The sequence below is a fragment of the Aquarana catesbeiana genome, linkage group LG11, assembly GCF_042186555.1.
Source record: "Aquarana catesbeiana isolate 2022-GZ linkage group LG11, ASM4218655v1, whole genome shotgun sequence".
NCBI classification, from domain to species: Eukaryota; Metazoa; Chordata; class Amphibia; order Anura; family Ranidae; genus Aquarana; species Aquarana catesbeiana.
Genome location: NC_133334.1, coordinates 203,840,790 through 203,860,499, shown reverse-complemented (window position 1 = coordinate 203,860,499; position 19,710 = coordinate 203,840,790). Strand labels below are relative to the sequence as shown.

The window sequence follows — 19,710 nt, the reverse complement described above, 5'->3', positions numbered from 1 at the left end:
ACTGTTGCCGATTATGCCACTGAATTCCGTACTCTGGCAGCAGAGGTTACTTGGAAAAATGAGGCCCTCGTGGCTGCCTTCTCTCATGGTCTCTCGGATATCATCAAGGATGAGATAGCCTGAGATATACCCACTGAGCTGGAGAGGTTGATCACATTTGCCATCCTCATTGACTCCAGACTCAGAGAAAGACTCTTTTAAGGAGCGCTGGCACAAGCTTCCTGTACATTTGTCTCCGAGCTTTGCAGTCCCACCCTTCCCTCCCTCACATCCCATACCTCCTGGTACCGAGTCGGTCTGTGAAGATGAACCCATGATTTTGGGCTTCACGCGTCTCTCTGCGGATGAGAGAGCCCTTAGGAGGAGGGAGAGATTGTGCCTTTATTGTGGCCAGGCTGATCACTTTTTGAACTCTTGTCCTACCCGTCCAGGGAACGCCCGAACCTTGAGGTCCTGTCACGGATAGACCTTAGGTGGCGTTGTTTCGTCTCCAGTTCCCCAGAAAGATAAGCCCCTGGTTTTGTTTTCTCTGTCTTGGGCTGAGTCATCCGTCGAGATACAGGCTCTAATTGACTCTGGGGCTGCAGGCCTGTTCATTGATGCTGCCTTTGTATCGAAGCACTCAATTCCGCTGCAGCTGCGTGACACTCCACTTGCCATTGAGGCTCTTGACCTCTACAGCCTGCCCATGTGACTCATGAGACTGTTCCGTTGTCCATGGCCGTAGGGGCCCTTCACCATGAGATAATCCAGTTCCAAGTTATTTCCTCACCTAAGTTTCCACTGGTTATTGGACATCCTTGGTTACAGAGGCACAACCCTTCTTTTGATTGGCTCCATGCTGAGGTTCTGTCCTGGTTGCCACAGTGCAGTGAGATATGCTTTCAGAAGGTAGCCAAGGTCCTGTGTATCTCTTCACTCTCCTCCCTGCCGGAGGAGTACAGCTTTGTCTTTGACAAGGGTCAAGCCAGTACTTTGCCTCCACATCGGTCGTATGATTGAGCAATTGACCTTCAGCCTGGTGCCATACCCCCTCATGGCTGGGTTTAACCTTTGTCGGTCTTGGAGGATGTTAGTGAATGGCTTGGAATACTCTATAAGGCACCTTTTCCTGTCGTGCACCATGTCTGTCCATATGAGAAGGATCCTTTGTCTCAAGCTCACTGCAAAGTACCTCCAAGTCCTCCAGATGAAGTGGCAAGTCCTCTTCACAGTAAAGGGGCACACCTACTCTTTCAGGTAATGGGATGGCTATCAGCCTTCACAGTCCTCTGAAATCATAGGACCTCTGAAGTCAAATGACTGGGTCTGCACCTTAGGGACTCAAAGGTTTCTTCAAAGCCACGCAAAAGAGTTTTCTTTGCAGCTCTGGAAAGGCTGCTGTCCCAGGAGGAGGTCATTACACCTATACATGATGGAGAGATAGCTCTAGGCTTCTAATTCAAACTGTTCACAGTTCCCAAACCATGTAAAAACATCAACCCATTCTGGATCTCAACTAATTCCTGAGGGTACAGAAATGCAGTATGGAGTTTATCCAGTCAGTGATTGCTTTGCTTCATCGGGGGGGCTTCCTGGCATCAGTGGATATCAACAATGCCTTCTTTCAGAACCCGATTTTCCAGTCTCCGCAATGGTTTCTGCAAATTGTCACTACTACTATGTGGCCTTGCCATTCAGTCAGTTTTGCCAGTGCAGTCCATTTTGTCACTGTAGGACCCTCTTTTCGTGTTTTGACAGTTTTCTCCATTTGAAAATCTCCAGGAGATTCCGTTCTCTACTTACATGCAAAGTTGTGTTTTTGGTTGCCATTACTTTGGCTTGTAAGGTCTCTGAGTTGACTATAGGAAACCCATCCTAGTTCCTCACCAGGTTTAGGTGGTGTTAATGCCTCCTTTTTTTTGTTTTTTACCCAAGTCAGTTTCCTCCCCTGCACTTCATAGGTTGGACTTGATGGACTTGTCTTTTTTCAACCTCACCTACTATGTAACTGCTACTATGTAACTTGAATAAAACCACTGTTTACTTTTTTGTCCTAAGCGTTGTAAGAGAAAATACTTAACTCTTTGGTGGTTTTTCAGGCGATTTCAAATTTATCTGATGTCCACAGCTTTGTTTCACCAGCTTGCTTCAGTCTGAGGGTCCTCCCAAGTGTCGGGCCACTTCTTGATCCATTTTTTTCTAGGTGGATTTGTCAACTCATTTCTCAGGTCTATGGTGTCAAGGCCCATTCCTCCAGGAGTCTCGGGCTTCCTGGGCAATTTAGCATCAAGCTTCTGTTGAAGTTTGCAAAGGGGCAGGGGACAATGTAGTAGGGTTCCGCTTTTCTGTTTTGGGCGTGTTGGCCTTTTTGTGTTGCCCATTATCTTGTGTCGTGTCATGTACAATTGAGAAATTGGGGTTTATGTGTAAAATTATTTTTGGAGTTCATCAAAAGGGACTCAAGGATCTCTCCCTTTTGTGTTCCTCATAGCTTGCTGCAAAATGGAGGCTTAGTTGAGCTGGTTGGCAGGGGGTTATTTCTGGATTCCTGATCGAGGGATCCTGCCTCTTTTTTTGGCCAGTGTCCATCCATCTGAATGCGGCAGCATAACGCAAGTAGTCATGAATATGTGTCCTGTGATGTATTTCAGGAAGAGGATTTTACAGGTAAACCAAAAATAATGTGGTGGTTTCTGCTTGTTGATGCTTACTATTTTTATTAATATTTGCTAATCCATAATCGTGGACTACATTTGTGCAGAATTTTATAAACTTACAGCCTATTTAATTCATTGTTACTATACTGCTGCTTTATATTTATTACACTTGTGGCTCTTGCAGATATGCAGCAGTTGGAGACTCATCTTAAAAACAGAAAAGCACATGAACAAGAAACATGTGAGCCTCTTTTTACACAACTTCAACAACTTATAGAATCACTTCAGGCAACAACAGACCAACTGTCTTCTAACTTGACCAGCAGTATGAGGTCAGAAGTCCAGCATCAGCTACATGTAGCTGTGGGAAAGTAAGTTTTACTTAAAGGGATTTAAACTATGAGCTGTTCTAATGTCTTCATAATCCAGAGAAAATTTGTTATTATTCTCACAACCTTTATTGGTGGACACAGTTTTTTATGTTGGGCAGTATCCAGCCTCATAGTAGGGTTGTCAGTGGTTCATATTTGCCAGCTTTGGCTCCATAGTGGTTCTATTGATTGAGCTTTATGCTTGTTTCAGAGCCGATGCATACCCTCAGCTTTGGCTCTGGATTCAGAGCTGTTCCAACACCACAAGCTCCAACTCTAAAACTGCTCCTGAAACTTATAACTTAAACATGATTCAGAGAGCTCTATTTAAATACAGCTTCAAAATAAAAGCTGCGTGGCTGTTAACTGATTCTTTTAGGAAAAAAAAAAATATTAAATCACATGGGTACACTTAAGCAGCACTCCTGGGGATCACCATAAAAGTTCACTTTCATTGACTTTAAAATGTTTGACAACTACAGGTTTAGACACAATTGTTCTATTTTAATTGCACAGTACAGGACACAGGCTTGATAATCATAGGCCTTGGGTTATAGGCTGGTACTTTCAGGTGATTGGACACTGGCAAAACTTTTAAGGACACGCCCCCTGGGCATCCCCCTTTATCTGTGACTGACTCAGTCCTCATTCTATATCTGTGACCAGCTCCGTCAGTCCTCGTTTTTTTTTTTTTTTTCTAGCGTCCTTCATGTGATTGGACACTGGCAAAGCTTTGAATCGCATCAATTACCGCACACTTTCGCACCCTTCCTACCCAGGCCAATTATCAGCTTTCAGAACTTCGAATGAATACTCGGTCATGCAACACTGTACCCAAATGACATTTTTATCATGTTTTCACACACACAGAGCCTGGCACTGGCATGTTTAGAGTGTGAAGCTGGCCGTGACTTTTTGCAGCTTCACAGCTAACTTCACACTGTGCATGCTTTAGCTGTGCTGTGCTATGTGAATGGTCCTGCAGCCTTCTGGGACATGTGACATGTCCCAGAATGCTGCAGGGAAGGAGGGAGGCTGAACTTGTGTTTGGATTGCTGAGGCAATCTATACAGAAGTGGGAGCGGGTACCTGTCAAAACCAGGTACACGCTCCTAGAGATAAGGCCCAGAGAATACAAAAACTTGGAAGAAATTGTTTTTTTTTTTTTCTTTTTTCAAAGCCATGTGTTCGTTTTTTTTTTTCTGGAAACATTTGAAAAAAAAGTGTGGAATGTTCTTATACAATGACAAATTATATATATATATATATATATATATATATATATATATATATATATATATGTGTAAAGAGGGGATAAGGGGAGCGCTATATGATTATAAAAAAACTACTAGTGCATAAAAAAATTCCATTCAGTATAGACTACAAATAATACATTCAAGTATATGGTAACCAGCCTGCCTATGTGGATCAAACATAGATGAACAAAATCATTAAACCTAAAGCCAATAAAGGATAATAGTGTTCAGTAATAATTGTGCAACCATAACATAATATGTGATGCCAAAACATGAAAAATTATATATATAAATCAAATAAGCAATATAATAAAAAAGTCCATCAAAGGTGAAAAATTAGTTGAAATGAAATCCTGATGTGAATCTTGGTATCAAGGCGTGAGCAGCAAAATCCCTTCACCATCACTGAAAAAACACCAATGTGCTCATGAAAATAAGTGTCCGCTTACCAGATGAAGTTGACCAATTTAATGAAAAAAAGGTCAAATAGGCTTTAGCAAGATAATGCTAGCTGCAATGGAGAAAATTGGACCAAACTCTTATCCTCACATCACAGGGTCACACGCACGGGATATAAAATAGATGGAGAGGAACCAAATATAGTGTAACACCATTTATTTAAAACTTAATAAAAACAAAACCATAGCCAAAGGGCTACTCACATACAAGGTGCCATCGCCCGGCACTGAGGCTAGGAAGCGTATCTTTGAGTGGGGGAAACTGCTCTGTAGGAGAAGTTCCCAGATGATCGCGGCAGCAGCGTGCGTTCCACCCTCGACAGACAGACGAACCACGGAAGCCGGATGTGATGCAATTGCGTGACCAAGTACCGCCTCGATGTACATTTCGTTAAACACGTCTTCAGGAAGCGTGGAAGCGTATATACCGTATTTATCGGCGTATAACACGCACTTTTTTCCCCTTAAAATAAGGGGAAAATCGTGGGTGCGTGTTATACGCCGATCCCCGCTGTTTTGTGATCTGTCGGAGCGATCGCCGCCGACATTCACATAGCTTGTATTTTTAAACATGGCGCCGCGGAGTTCGGAGGCACTCGGCGGCGCTCGTTCAGCTGAACAAGCGCCGCCGAGGACACAGTGACTGGGCGGAGCCGAGATACACATAGCCGAGGCTTCTCGGCTATTCTCGGCGCCGTTCACAGTCACGCCCAGTCCCGCCATTGGACCTGTGTTATGTCCATCATAGGGACTGGGCGTGACTGTGAACGGCGCCGAGAATAGCCGAGAAGCCTCGGCTATGTGTATCTCGGCTCCGCCCAGTCACTATGTCCTCGGCGGCGCTCGTTCAGCTGAACGAGCGCCCCCGAGTCCCTCTGAACTCCGCGGCGCCATGTTTAAAAATACAAACTAAACGTTTGTATGTCCGCGGCGACAAGGCTGCATGGACCACTGGGGACAAGGCTGCACTGGGGACAAGGCTGCACTGGGGACAAGGCTTCACTGGGGACAAGCTGCACTGGGGCAAAGCTGCACTGACAAGGCTGCACTGGGGCAAAGCTGCACTGACAAGGCTGCACTGGGGCAAAGCTGCACTGACAAGGCTGCACTGGGGCAAAGCTGCACTGACAAGGCTGCACTGGGGCAAAGCTGCACTGACAAGGCTGCACTGGACACTGGGGAAAGGCTGCAGATGAACACTGATGAGGCTGCATTGATGGGCATTTAAATGTAAGTTTTTTTTCCTTAAACTTCCCTCCTAAAAGTTTTTTTCCTTAAAATTCCCTCCTAAACTTGGGGTGCGTGTTATACGCCGATAAATACGGTATATACCATGGTATTGAAACTATATAACATGAGGACTTGAATGAAAGATTTCTGAGACTTTGTATGAAGTCTTAAAGGGTAGCTCCACTTTTGTGGGGAAAAAATAGCAAATTTTTATAATAATATAACGTATACAGTTGCGACGCAAGTCATATTGTATTTGAATGTTATTAAAAATTACCTTTCCTTTTCAATCTGCAGCCGCTGTAATTGTCTGTAAATGCAATATGGCTACCTGTAATTGTTCTGTACAGAATGTGTTCTGACCACTCACCTAATTTCCTGTTTGCGTGATTTGCTCACCAATTTTCCTAGAAGTCCTGCACTAAGATACAAGTCAGATTTCAGGCATCCCCTGCAACAAAAATGTCATTTTTGGTGAGATTCTCCCTGTAGGAACATGTCTAAAGGGATGCAGACTCTGTAGATATCCTCATTAGTGCTGTGTAGGCGCACACCTGATAGATAATTATGAAACAACTCCCATTAGACCTACTCAGCACAGAGGAACATACAGGGATTTCTTCAGAATAACAAAAGGTAGGAATCTGCAACAAAGGTTGTTATAATCCTTGCAATGTACATAGATCACCCAGAGGGGAATGTTTTTTGTTTTTTTTCTCAACAAAAGTGGAGTTACGCTTTAAGTTATTGCAGTTCTCTCAGCTGAAGACAAGCAAATTTTGGAATATAGTTCATGTAACACTGTACTTATCACTGCAGTTCTCAAACAAGAGAAAAGCCCCAGTTTAGTTTGCTTTTGGGTTCCATTTTGTACCTCCTACTGTTGGGTGATTGGCGACTGTTGGGATAGACTAGATTATAGTTTCTGACTTCTCAGGCCTTAATTGACAGCTAAGAGGGTACAGTTGTCTGACAAATTTATTTATAACATTTAAATGATTCCTATTAATGTTCTCCACCATCACAGCATAATGTTTGCCTGTAGTCTGGTCTGTAAATAGTTTTTTTTTCTTTTCCTCCTCAAGTAAAATGGTGAGACCAACATCTAGAGCTTGTAAACATTTCCACAGTGCAGTTTGCTGAGAGCAAAGCTGCTATTTGCAAATGCTGTGAGAAGAAATATTCTTTTCCAAATGCTACAAGGATGACAAAACTCATCCTTGCATGCCAGAAGTGCCCTAAAGACACTAAAAACTACTTTTTTGTGATTAAATAGTGAGGACCATAATGAAAGTTTGTAGCTTTTTCCTCCAGAGTTCTCGTTCCAGAAACATTTTTTTCAGCTGCTTTTTCCTTCAAGGCTGTTTTATTTGCCCATTTCCATTCAAGGCATCTCCAGCACAACATCTTGCTGGCAAACTGGCCCCCTCTTGACCACCCTATGCTTTTATCCAGCCAAGCAAAGAATTCCCTATCCTATTCCTAAGGTATGAATACTTTTCATACCTTTTCCAAGTTCTACCAGCTGGATATGCAATCCTCTGAGAATGACGCTTTCAGCCTCGAGGTTCTTGCGTCAGCACTCTGAGCTGGATCTTTTGTCCGTTGTTATTGTTAGTCCTGTTGGCTCAGTTCTGTTTGCATTGTTGCCCACCCTTTTCATTCATTGCTTGGGGATGTTCCAGGATCCATGAAAATCAAACCTGTGTCATTTACTACAGTGCTAAATATGGAACTTACAGGTAAGTCAAATTTTCTTGTTTTTCCTTAAAGGGCCACTTGAGCTGGCATTGGGTTGGTGCTCCTTTCTATATTTCAATGGTTTGAGCCACTGTTGGGTGCCCATGGAGGGAAGTCTTGCTATGTGGGAGCCACCTCGCCCAATCTATTGTGCTTGTTTGAAGTCATCTGAGTACATGTGCAAGTCCTAAATTGACCAGTGCCTCTCTCTGCGTAAATTGCTCTGGAATCCTGAATATGAGGGTTTGTGTTCATTATGAATAGGAATGGGGTTCGAGTTCACATGAAACCATGCTTTTTTGAGGACTGGGAAGACTGGGCTTGGGGCAGATAAATATCTGCGTGCAAGCAAGGGAAAACGTTCTTTGTTGATGCGCCAGTACTCAAGGGGATTGTCGCTTCTGGCAATAGGCCGTTCAGCTAAATTAAATGTCCAGCTTTTGGGTAGCTGCACTTGTTGTGGCACCGCTATGGATTGGGGTGCATTCGTGTAAAATTTCTTCAAACATATCAGATATGGAGGGAGTGTGTTCCTCTTCACTTGTATGCGACCGTTTATCACTTTCCTCTGTGTGACACCTCAAAACTCCTTCACTAGATGCTTCTACCACCTCCATTTGTGCCAGTATCATTTCCCGTTCACGCTGCTTTTTCTCCACATTAAAGTAATGCTCTTTAAATCGAGGATCTAGAACTGTTGCAATGCAGTACAGAGGGTTGGAATTGGTGTTTCGAAACCGGTTGGTAACGGCCTCCAGTAGAGTGGTTTTATCCGTTTTTACGCCATGGTCTGTTTCTACCTCTTTTCCAAGCGGACGCTTAAGTACAGCAATCAAAGGGATAACTTCAGCAATGGAAGCATTAGCTGAGCTTATTTCTTTTGTTAACTGTTCAAATGGAGATAGAAGAGACAAACTATTTTCAACTAACGTCCACTAATGTGCACTCAGTGTTGCTGGCAGCTCCTAATCTGCAATGTATGCAGCTAAAACATGCTTTTGTTCAAAAAGACTTTGTAGCATATAGTAGGTGCTGTTCCAACGAGTGGCTACATCTTGCTGCAGTCGTTTCGGTGCCATTCCAAACCGCATCTGCAAAGCTTGTAATCTGGAATAAGCAAGCGGAGAATGCTTAAAGTGACCCACAATTTTTCTTTCTTTTGATACGATATCAGATATGGTGCGCTGACTCAGCAATCCTTCATTCACAGCCAATTGTAGCGTGTTTGCCATGCACGGTATGCTTTGAAGTTCACTGTCCTCCATTGCCTTTGAGGGGGGGTAAAAAAAAGGACGCAATCAATTTAAAAGCTAAACCCCTGGAGGCAGCTTCAAAATATAAAATAAAAACTAACCCATCCTTTTTTTTTTTTATGGTGCTGCTCTTGGCATGCAAGGTAGTTGTGTCTGCACTGCAGTACATCTGACTTGTACCAAAAAAATATAATTGAACTGAATAAATTTAATTTGAAATGGAATGGATTGCATTGCTTGCAAATTGCAATTGCATGCAATTTTATTTTTTGGAGCTATTCTGTAGTATACTTCATGCGCCTTGTTGTCATTGAATAAAATTTGTCATTTTGTCTCAGCGTAGTAGTATAAGTTATACGACACTGACATGACAGCAAGTGCATGAATTTTTTAACCACTTTAAGACCAGCCTCGTTTTGGATTTTAGGTGTTTACATGTTTAAAACAGGTTTTTCTGCTAGAAAATTACTTAGAACCCCCAAACATTATATATGGTTTTTCTTCTAACACCCTAGAGAATACAATGGCGGTCATTGCAATACTTTTTTTTTGCACCGTATTTGCGCAGCGGTCTTATAAGCGCACTTTTTTTGGAAAAAAATCACTTATATAAAAATATATACAAAATAAAAAAACAGTAAAGTTATCCCAATTTTTTTTTATATTGTGAAATATAATGTTACGCCGAGTAAATTGATACCCAACATGTCATGCTTGAAAATTGCGCCCGCTCGTGGAATGGCGTCAAACTTTTACCCTCAAAAATCTCCATAGGCGACGTTTAAAAAATTCTACAGGTTGCATATTTTGCGCTACAGAGGAGGTCTAGGGCTAGAATTATTGCTCTCGCTCTACCGGTCGCGGCGATACCTCACATGTGTGGTTTGACCACCGTTTTCATATGCGGGCGCTACTTACGTATGTGTTCGCTTCTGCGCGCGAGCTCGTCGGGACAGGGGGTTTTTAAAATTTTTTTTTTTTATTTTTATTATTTATTTTACAATATTTTATTTATTTTTACACTTTTAAAAAAAAAATAAAAAATTGTGTCACTTTTATTTCTATTACAAGGAATGTAAACATCCCTTGTAATAGAAAAAAGCATGGCAGGACCTCTTAAATATGAGATCTGGGGTCAAAAAGACCTCAGATCTCATATTTACACTAAAATGCAATAAAAAAAAAAAAAAAAAAAAAAAAAAGTAATTTAGAAAAATGACATTTGAAAAAATATGCCTTTAAGAGGCGTGGACGGAAGTGACGTTTTGACGTCGCTTCCGCCCAGCAGTGTCATGGAGACGAGTGAGCGCCATCTTGGCCTCACTCGTCTCTATACACAGCACCGCAGAGGACGCGATCGCCTCCGCCGCTGCCGACGGCTCCGGTAAGCGGCGGAGGGCACCGGATCGCGGCGGGAGGGGGGGGGGGCCCTCTCCCGCCACCGATTAAAAGTGATCTCGTGGCGAATCCGCCGCAGGGACCACTTTTATCTGAAAGCCGGCCCCTGCACGAAAACGGGGATACCGGGGTTATGGCAGCTAGCTGCTGCCATAACAACGATATACCCCTTCAAACTTAGGACGTACATAGTCGTGCGGCGGTCGGGAAGTGGTTAAACATGACAGTACGCAATAAATATAATTATTAATATATTATATATGAAATATATTGCATACTGTCTGTCATGTTTAAAAAATTCATGCGCTTGCTGTCATGTCAGTACTGTATAACTTATACTACGCTGTCAAAGTGACACATTCAATAACAGCAAGCACATGAATTTTTTACTGTATACTACAGAATAGCTAAAAAAAAAAAAAAAATAGCTTGCAATTTGCAAATCCATTACATTCCAGTCAGATCAGATGTACTGCAGTGCAAACACACAGTCATTTTAAATAGTCAGTACTAGACTAGTACTATAATAAAATAATCAAGAAATAAAATTACTAGTTTGTTTCTGTCAGTTTAAGAAGGCAAAAGCAGCAATGCTCACAGGCGAATAGTAATGGTAGCCATCCAGGAGTGACAGTGCCCACTCTTGTACTTGAGTATGCTATGTGCAGCCCTCTATGAAGCCGTCTCGCTTCCCAGTACCGTCTCTCGCTTCCCAGTACCGTCTCTCGCTTCCCAGTACCGTCTCTCGCTTCCCAGTACCGTCTCTCGCTTCCCAGTACCGTCTCTCGCTTCCCAGTACCGTCTCTCGCTTCCCAGTACCGTCTCTCGCTTCCCAGTACCGTCTCTCGCTTCCCAGTACCGTCTCTCGCTTCCCAGTACCGTCTCTCGCTTCCCAGTACCGTCTCTCACTTCCCAGCAGCGTCTCTCAGGTCCCAGCAGCGTCTCGCAAGTACGAGGAGCATCTGCGGGGAAGGTGCCAGTGTCTCGGCAGGGAACATGCTTACAAGTGTGGCGTTGCGGCATCTTAACCGCGAGGAACGTGCACACCGCCCACACGAGTGACGTGACCCGCTGGTTCAGCCGCCTCTACTGCGCATGCGCGATTTTCGGCACCAGTAATGGCAAGAATTCTCTTTCGGCTTTTTGCCGAAAGGGACATTTTCGGACGATAGGTTTCGGTGGCCGCAATTTCGGTGCATCCCTAGTACAAACCCCACCTGGTCCATATGTGACCGAGAGGCAATCATTTTGGCATAGAGTTTTTAAATTGACAATGATAAGTGAATTAGCATAGTAGCTTGAACAATAACATTGGGTCCTTGTCAGATTTTGGAATCTGAGATATGTGAGCTTCCAGAGTTTGGGGTAAAAACGGATTATCTTCAAAAGTAGGATTGAAGACTCTTAACAGAAACAGCAATATGTATGTTTTTGTATGTTTTATAAAAATAGGGGCCCAGACTTTTACCCAAATGAGTAAAGGCCATAGTAGCCAGAAGTTCCTCCATGGTGAAAGAGCAGTTGAGATGCACTCCAGTGATAGCATCTAGTGAAGATGTAGTATCCACTACACACTCAAGAAGTTTTTGGCTATAAGCATCGGTCAGGATCTGTCTATACATCAACTAGAAGGGGTCCTAAGAAGCTTCAAAAAGGAGGCAAGGAAGTAAGTTCTCCCATAGAAATTAAGTTGTGCTTTTAAAATAAAACTTGCGCCCGGGGAAAAAACTATATGGGAACTAACCTGTCCATTATTAGTGTATTAACTTAGTAATTATCACCATAAACTTAGTGTATGCCACAGCTGCTGCCCTCCCTAAGTGGGCACAGGTAAACCACCCAGGAAAACCAGGTGGATCTATGTGCTGGATACCCTCGCCCCTAAAGGCTTCATCCTAGAATTAGACATTAACTGTTTAAATATAATTTCATATCGAATTAGAAACCTTGGTCTTTTTTCGATTTTTCATATACATATTTTTTAAGCGGTTTTTATGATATATTAAAAAAAGTATTAACATTTTTATTAATTACATAAAATATTTGTTTTAATACCATTGTAATTTTATGGGAAGTTTGGCTAATTCTTGGCTTTTATATAGATATAGGATATAATAAGTTGGACAGCAGTTAGTGTCACATCTACTAGATGGCACTGCTGAGGCAATTACATATATTGAGAGTTTATGACAGAATGGCGTTATCTACTTATCTTTTTATTCTTTTGTTTTCTTTATCGTACATCATAGGACACAGAGCCCTAAGTATTTACTTAGTGGGTTATAGACACCTTCAGGTGTTGACACTGGCGCACCCAATACAGGAAGTTGACTCCCCTATATAACCCCTCCACCTTCCAGGAGTCCTCAGTTTTTTCGCCAGTTGTTGGCACGAGTGAAGATGTGCTCTTCGGAGCTCCAGGAGGGATCCATGCTGGATTTAAAAAGCCTCCACAACCAGATCCATCCTGCCACTTTGGCTCCAGGATGGTACCTGGGCCTCGCATAGAAGAACAAGGTTTTGCCTGTAACGCTCCTCTTTGAGGGCTGGACCCTAGAAACCAGAACTCTTTTTGGTCTTGCTACATTACCTAAAGCTGTCCTGAGGGGTGCTATACATGGTCCAAAGGAGTGGAACCCCTATTAAAAGGGCCCCAGTCTTTGAAGGTTTAAACACGCTGCCCGCCGTGATGGGTGAAGTTTGGATCTGTCTGTTTACAGCAGTATCCTGCAGCGAGGAAAAGGTAAGAGGAACTGCAAAGTCCACCTATGACTTTTCTTTCAATTATATTGTAAAATGCCTTAAAAACTCCTCTAGAGGGAGTAATAGTGTATAGACCCTGTTTAAATCTGTGCTAATACAGTGTGTTTCTCAGCAGCTGGAGGGGGGTCTCCTCTCCCCCTAAATGGGGAAACTGAGTGGATAGGGATACATGTTATGTTTTAAACAAGCATAAAGCTGATAAAAAGGCTGTGTAAATCCCTTTACCCCCTCCCCTGCCTCCCCTCTGAGGTGACTCTTGCTAAAGCACAGGAAAGGGTGTGGCGCATAGACAGTCAGGCTCACACCTTAAAAAGCTTAAAGCTGATACTCTGGGAAAAGACAGTGTCTATCAGAGCAGCTGAAGCAAGGCTGCCACAGGACACAGAAGCGCTGGTGCACGTGAGGGCTTTACACAGGCATTTGCAGTACAGGAAAAAACTTATTGTTTAGCATTAGATCATTCTATGCTACCAGTGTTTTTCCTACTATTGTTCAAATAAATAGAACAGTTCTTAGAGTACCTTTTGCTTTTTGTGCTTTGCACTATGGCTTCAAGGCTTACTACTAAGGCACCAAAACCACCCCCAGGCGCTGGGAACTCAAGTCATGCCTCCACATTGTCATCCTCTCCGGAGATACCTGACATGGCAAGCCAGGGTGAGTCATTGGAAGCAACTGGTGGTGCAACTGCTTCTCACACTTCAGCCCCTGTATACGTGACGGCAGATGCATTTTTCCCCTGTCCTGCAGGGCTTAGAAGAAAGATTAGCGGCTTTAATCGCATCCATTAAAGGGGATAAGAAGCGTGCTAGATCCCTCTCTCCCACTCCAAACCCCATACAGGGGAACAGTGGGGATGGGGTATTACCCTCAAACGATCGGGAAAAACAAACCGATTACTCCTCTGTAGAGGAAACAACAGTTGAAGTTTCAGCTTCACATTCCTAGGTACAAATCCTTGCGGACATGGTTCGCTTTCATGCTACCCCTAACAGAGTCAGCTGAAAGTCTGGTTTCTTCTTTGGGTTCCTTGAAACCTTCACAACCAGTGCATGCGTTTCCAGTCCACACATTACTAGAGAAGCTTATTTATACCGAATGGGATCATCCGGATAAGCATTTTCTCCCTCCAAAAAGATTCTCAGTTCTCTATCCTATGGAGGAAAAATTCACCAAAAAATGGAAAGTTCCAGCAGTAGATGCTGCGATTTCCAGTGTGAATAAAAGTTTAACTTGTCCAGTGGACAATGCACAAATGCTTAAGGATCCAACAGATAAAAAGTTGGAATTCCTGTTAAAATCCTCTTTTTCTTTAGCAGGTACTGTTGCTCAGCCTGCAATTGCAGCTGTACGCATCTGTCAGTCCTTAAAAGACCAGTTCACAGAGGCCCTTAACGAGCTCCCTGCATAACAGGCCAGTGAGTCGGCCGATTTACCAAAAGCATTATGTTTTCCATAGATGCTATAAAGGATTCTATTCACCAGGCGTCTCGCCTTGCACTTGTGCTAGTACACATGCGTAGGACTCTTTGGTTAAAGGGTTGGTCTGCCAAAGCACCCTGCAAAAACCTACTGTCTAGTTTCCCATTTCATGGGGAGCGACTATCTGGCGATGATTTGGATAAACACATCCAGACAATTTCCAGTGGAAAAAGTACTCTTTTGCCAGTCGAAAGAAAGTATAAACGTCCATCATTTAAACGGACTTTCTCTCCTGCGGCAAGCGCATCAGCCTCTAGGCAGTGGCGACGGCTTCCACCGTCAGATTCCAGAGGAAAATCGCAGGGTCAGGCCCAGGCTCAAAGGAAGACCTGGAGCCACAAGACTACAAATCAGAATACTAAGACCTTCATGAAGAGGCGTCTCCCCTCACCAAGGTGGGGGGAAGACTTCTGGCAGATGGAAACTCAGGACAGATGGGCTCTCTCCACAGTGATTCTAGAATACAAACTAGAGTTTCGGGAGTTTCCACCATCTCAGTTTCTGAGATCAAACATTCCCAAGGATCCAGGGAAAAGAAAATCCCTGTTTCAAACATTAGACCGATTATTGACTCAAGGGGTAATTATACAGATCCCCACAGAAGAATAAGGTTTAGGTTTCTATTCAAACCTGTTTACGGTACCAAAACCGAATGGAGATGTCAGGCCCATTCTGGATCTAAAAAATCTAAATCGGTTCCTAAAAATTTGCTCATTTCGAATGGAGTCGATCAGGTCAGTGGTCTCCATCCTACAAGACGGAGAACTTCTGGCGTCCATCGACATCAGGGATGCATATCTGCATGTCCCTATATTTCCCGCTCACCAAAGGTTTCTGCAATTCGAAGTGGAACAACGGCACTTTCAGTTCGCAGCTTTACCCTTCGGGCTAGCCACAGCACCACGGGTATTCAAAAAAATACTGGCCCCATCTCTAGCCAGGTTGAGGGCACAGGGCATAACAGTGTTGGCATACCTAGACGATCCATTGTTAATAGACCAGTCAGTGACTCGCTTAAGGCAAAGTGTACGCATTACAACCAGTTACCTGGAAAGTCTCAGTTGGATCCTCAACCTAGAGAAGTCTTCCTTAAAACCAGTAAGAAGGCTGGATTACTTAGGCCTGATCATAGATACAGCCCAGAAAAGGGTGTTCTTGCCTCCAGCAAAGATCAGCTCCATACAAGAGTTGGTATGGATGGTCAGGTCAAAAGCAAATCCTTCAATTCGCCTTTTGCATGAGGTTATTAGGAAAGATGGTAGCTTCATTCAAAGCAGTCCCCTTGAGGCTGATACACAGACCAGGAACCACTTCGTTTTTTGGAATTCATCTTTGGCTCTGCTTTGGCGGATAAAGAGGGGATGTCCCAGTCCTGCAGAGGCTCTACCCTTGCCTCCAACACTCCACTACTTCGCCCTGGGTGGCACTAAGCTCCATTGATTCTATGCTTATGGCAGTAGAATCCAACTTCTCTGGTAAGCGTATTTCATCTATTCACTTAAGTTGATGATATACAAGCTGACGGTTGGGAAGCAGACAAGATTATTCACACGGATTATTCTTTTCCACTGTGGACTTTTGTTCCCTTGGATTACATATTTGTTTTTATTTCTTGGGACACTACGCATATATGCACTTTGAACTTTTACATTTACTACTAATATATGTGTTTTTAGCGCTACAATTTATTTTACACTTGTTTTCCTTTTTGTCACATGGTTTGTAGCAGCTGTTTTTTGTTTTTGTTTTTTTGGGTAGCGCATTAATCATCTTTCCCTTCAGTGTTACGCCCTTGTCCAGGCTTTTTGCCAAAAGTGGTTTCAGGCTTTCATCTGAATGAAGATATTGTCCTGCCGACGTTTGTCCCAAAACCATGTTCCAGGGAAGAAAAGTCACTACATTGTCTTGATGTAGTGAGAGCAGTGAAAATCTATTTAAAGAAAACTGTTCAGATTCGTAAGACTGATGTCTTATTTATTCTGCCAGAGGGTCCTAAAAAAGGACAGGCATCGTCGAAATCCACTGTTGCTAAGTGGATTCGGCAAGTTATAATTCAAACTTATGATTTAAGGGGTAAGATTCCCCCTATTCAAGTTAAGGCACACTCTACCAGAGCGGTTAGTGCTTCTTGGGCAGTGCGTCACCAGGCCTCCTTTGCTCATATCTGCTAAGCCGCAACTTGGTCTTTGGTCCATACATTCACAAAATTTTACCAAGTGGATGTAAGAAGGAATGAGGATATCGCCTTCGGGCGCAGTGTGCTGCAGGCAGCAGTATAAGTCCTCAAGGTCTGGGGGCGCCCTAGTGTTGTGTCTCTCTCCCCTCAAGTAGCATTGCTATGGGACGTCCCACTAAGTAAATACTTAAGGCTCTGTGTCCCATGATGTACGATAAAGAAAATAGGATTTTTATAACAGCTTATCTGTAAAATCCTTTTCTTGGAGTACATCATAGGACACAGAGGTCCCACCCCTCTTTTTATGGGGTGTAAGTATATTGCTTATTTTGCTTGGCTACAAAAACTGAGGTCTCCTGGAAGGAGGAGGGGTTATATAAGGGAGTCAACTTCCTGTATTGAGTATACCAGTATCAACACCTGAAGGTGGCCCATAACCCATTAAGTAATTTCTTAAGGCTCTGTGTCCAAGAAAAGGATTTTACAGGTACAGTAAGCTGTTTTAAAAATCCTATTTTTTGGTTTGGTACAGTTCTAATTCGTAATTTGGCATAGCTGACCATCTTATATGTGTGTCCACCTTGTGTATTAACTAAGAGATACTGGGCTCTATTCACAAAGTGGTATCTTACTGCATCTGAATATGCAGTAAGATACTACACAGCATTTTTGATTTTTTTTTTTTTGCCATTTGCTAAAAAATGCTCCTAAAATACAGCTATTTTATGAAGTCATGTGGTATTTTAGTAGTGAAAGCCTGTGCTAATTTACCACCGGTGTCCTTAATACAACTGTAAATATATGGTTGTTAACTGCTTTCCGCCCGCGCCATTGTAAAATGACAGGCATACGAGAGAACCCCCACCAACAGCTGATAACGCATCGTTTGTTTAAGGCGCGGCAGTCATCTGCTCCCTAACAACCCTGTTGTTAACTTGTTAAGGATGCTGGTTCCCTAAATATCGCAAGCCGGGTCCTTAAACATCGCATGCCAGGACCACTACATATTTAACGCATGCATTTTTAAATGTATTTTTTCCTTTTTTGAATTGACTTTCACTCCTATTTTATATGGTATTTTCGAGCCTTTTTGCTTTATGTGGTATATACCGCATAAAGCAATAGTGCATTGACATGTTCAGTATCACATGCAGTATTTGGGAAACACCTCAATCTGCTTTTGTGAATAGAGCCCACTGTAACAGCACTTTCAGCAGTCCTTGTTTTTTTTTTTTGTTTGTTGTTTGTTTTTTGTTTTTTAATGCCTGGGTTCTGGAGAGGTTACTTGGTTTCTGTATAAATGTTTTGGTAATGTGGCATCCTCCATACTTCCTGAAGAAGCCTAATTGGATGAAGCGCATTTAGGCGGGACTAAGACGCTGACTTCTGGTGACGTGACTACCAGGCATTGGAGCAGATGCTGTATCTGAACAGTGGCGTTTTCATCTTACCTACTGTACTGCTGGAAATCCTGTTTACAGTGTGGGTACTAGAAGTTGTGGGTGCATGTCTATTGGGGGAAGTTTTTGGTTCTTATGTGCGTAAAGGATTTTTGAGTAATAAAATACACAGTGAGTTCCTCTTTGTGGTCTTGTCATATACATCCTGGACTAATCCTGGGCTGAATCTCTTGGAGTAGAGCCAAGGAGCTGGCGTCAGTGTCTTGCAAAGAAGATGGCATACCCACATATAAAGTGATATTGACACTTTATTGTAGAGTCACATATTTCTGGTGACGAGGGGTGTGAGTCACCATCACCGTGTAAAAGCACTGGATGTTCTTTACTATCAGCACGTACACAAAGAGCGCTTGGTTCACAATATCCAAGTTGTATTGTGTTTTGTCACTAGTATGTTTTAAGGATCATATTAATTGGACTTTAATGGTTATTAAAACTATATACAGTGGGGAAAATAATGATTTGATCTGCCAATTCTGTAAGTTTGCCCACTTTCAAAGAAATTACGGGTCTATCATTTATCATAAGTGTGTTTTAAATGCTAGAGACAGAATATCGTCCAAAAAAAACAGAGAAAAAACATCAAACAAATGCTATAAATTAAGTTGAAGTTCAGTGAGTAAAATAAGTATTTGATCCCCAAGCAAAACATGACTTAGTACTTGGTGGAGAAACCCTTGTTTGGCAAGCACAAAGGTAAGACTCTTCTTTACAGATCTTCTCTAAATCCTTAAGGTTTTGGTCTGTCGTTTGGCAACTCGAAATTTCATATCCCTCCATTTCACCTTCGTTCTTGACTGTAGGAATGGTGTTCTTAGGGTCATAGTCAGCATTTTCCGTCCTTCAGACACAGTGAGTCGAGTTAATGCCACAGATCTCAATTTTGGTCTCGTCGGAACTACAGCATTTTTTCCCAATCCTTCTCTGGATTATTTGGCATTGGCATGACTGTACATGTGCCTTCTTGAAGAGTGGGACTCCTTGTGTTTGGAGGAAAGAAAATTCTGACTATGACCTTAAGAACACCATCCCTGCTGTCAAGCACGGAGATGGAAACATTATGCTTTGGGACGGTTTCTCTGCTAAAGGTACAGACCGACTTTGCCGCATTGAGGGGCCAATGGATGGGGTCATGTATTGTAAAATCTTGGATGAGAACCGCCTTTCCTCAGCCAGAACATTGAAGATGGGTTATGTATGGGTCTTTCAGCAGGACATTGACCCAAAACATACCGCTAAGGCAACAAAGGACTGGCTGAAGAAGCACATTAAGGTCATGGAGTGGCCTAGCCAGTCTCCAGACCTTAATCCTATAGAATATTTATGGAGGGAGCTGAAACTTCGAGTTGCTAAGCGACGGCCAAGAAACCTTAAGATCTGTAAAAAAGAATGGACCAAAATCCCTCCTGAGATGTGTGCAAACCTGGTCACTAACTAAAAGAAACATTTTACCTCTGTGCTTGCCAACAAAGGTTTCTCCACCA

The 19,710-nt window shown here is 42.9% G+C and overlaps 1 protein-coding gene across 2 annotated transcripts in view; it reads left to right on the top strand.

Moving 5' to 3' along the window:
* The window catches only part of EDC4 (enhancer of mRNA decapping 4), a 470,500-nt gene that overhangs the window by 405,035 nt on the left and 45,755 nt on the right, over positions 1-19,710 (top strand). For both annotated transcript variants that reach the window (XM_073605174.1, XM_073605175.1), the window contains one exon: positions 2,824-3,010. In XM_073605174.1, the coding sequence (XP_073461275.1) occupies positions 2,824-3,010 (187 nt within the window). The remainder of the gene's footprint in view (positions 1-2,823; positions 3,011-19,710) is intronic.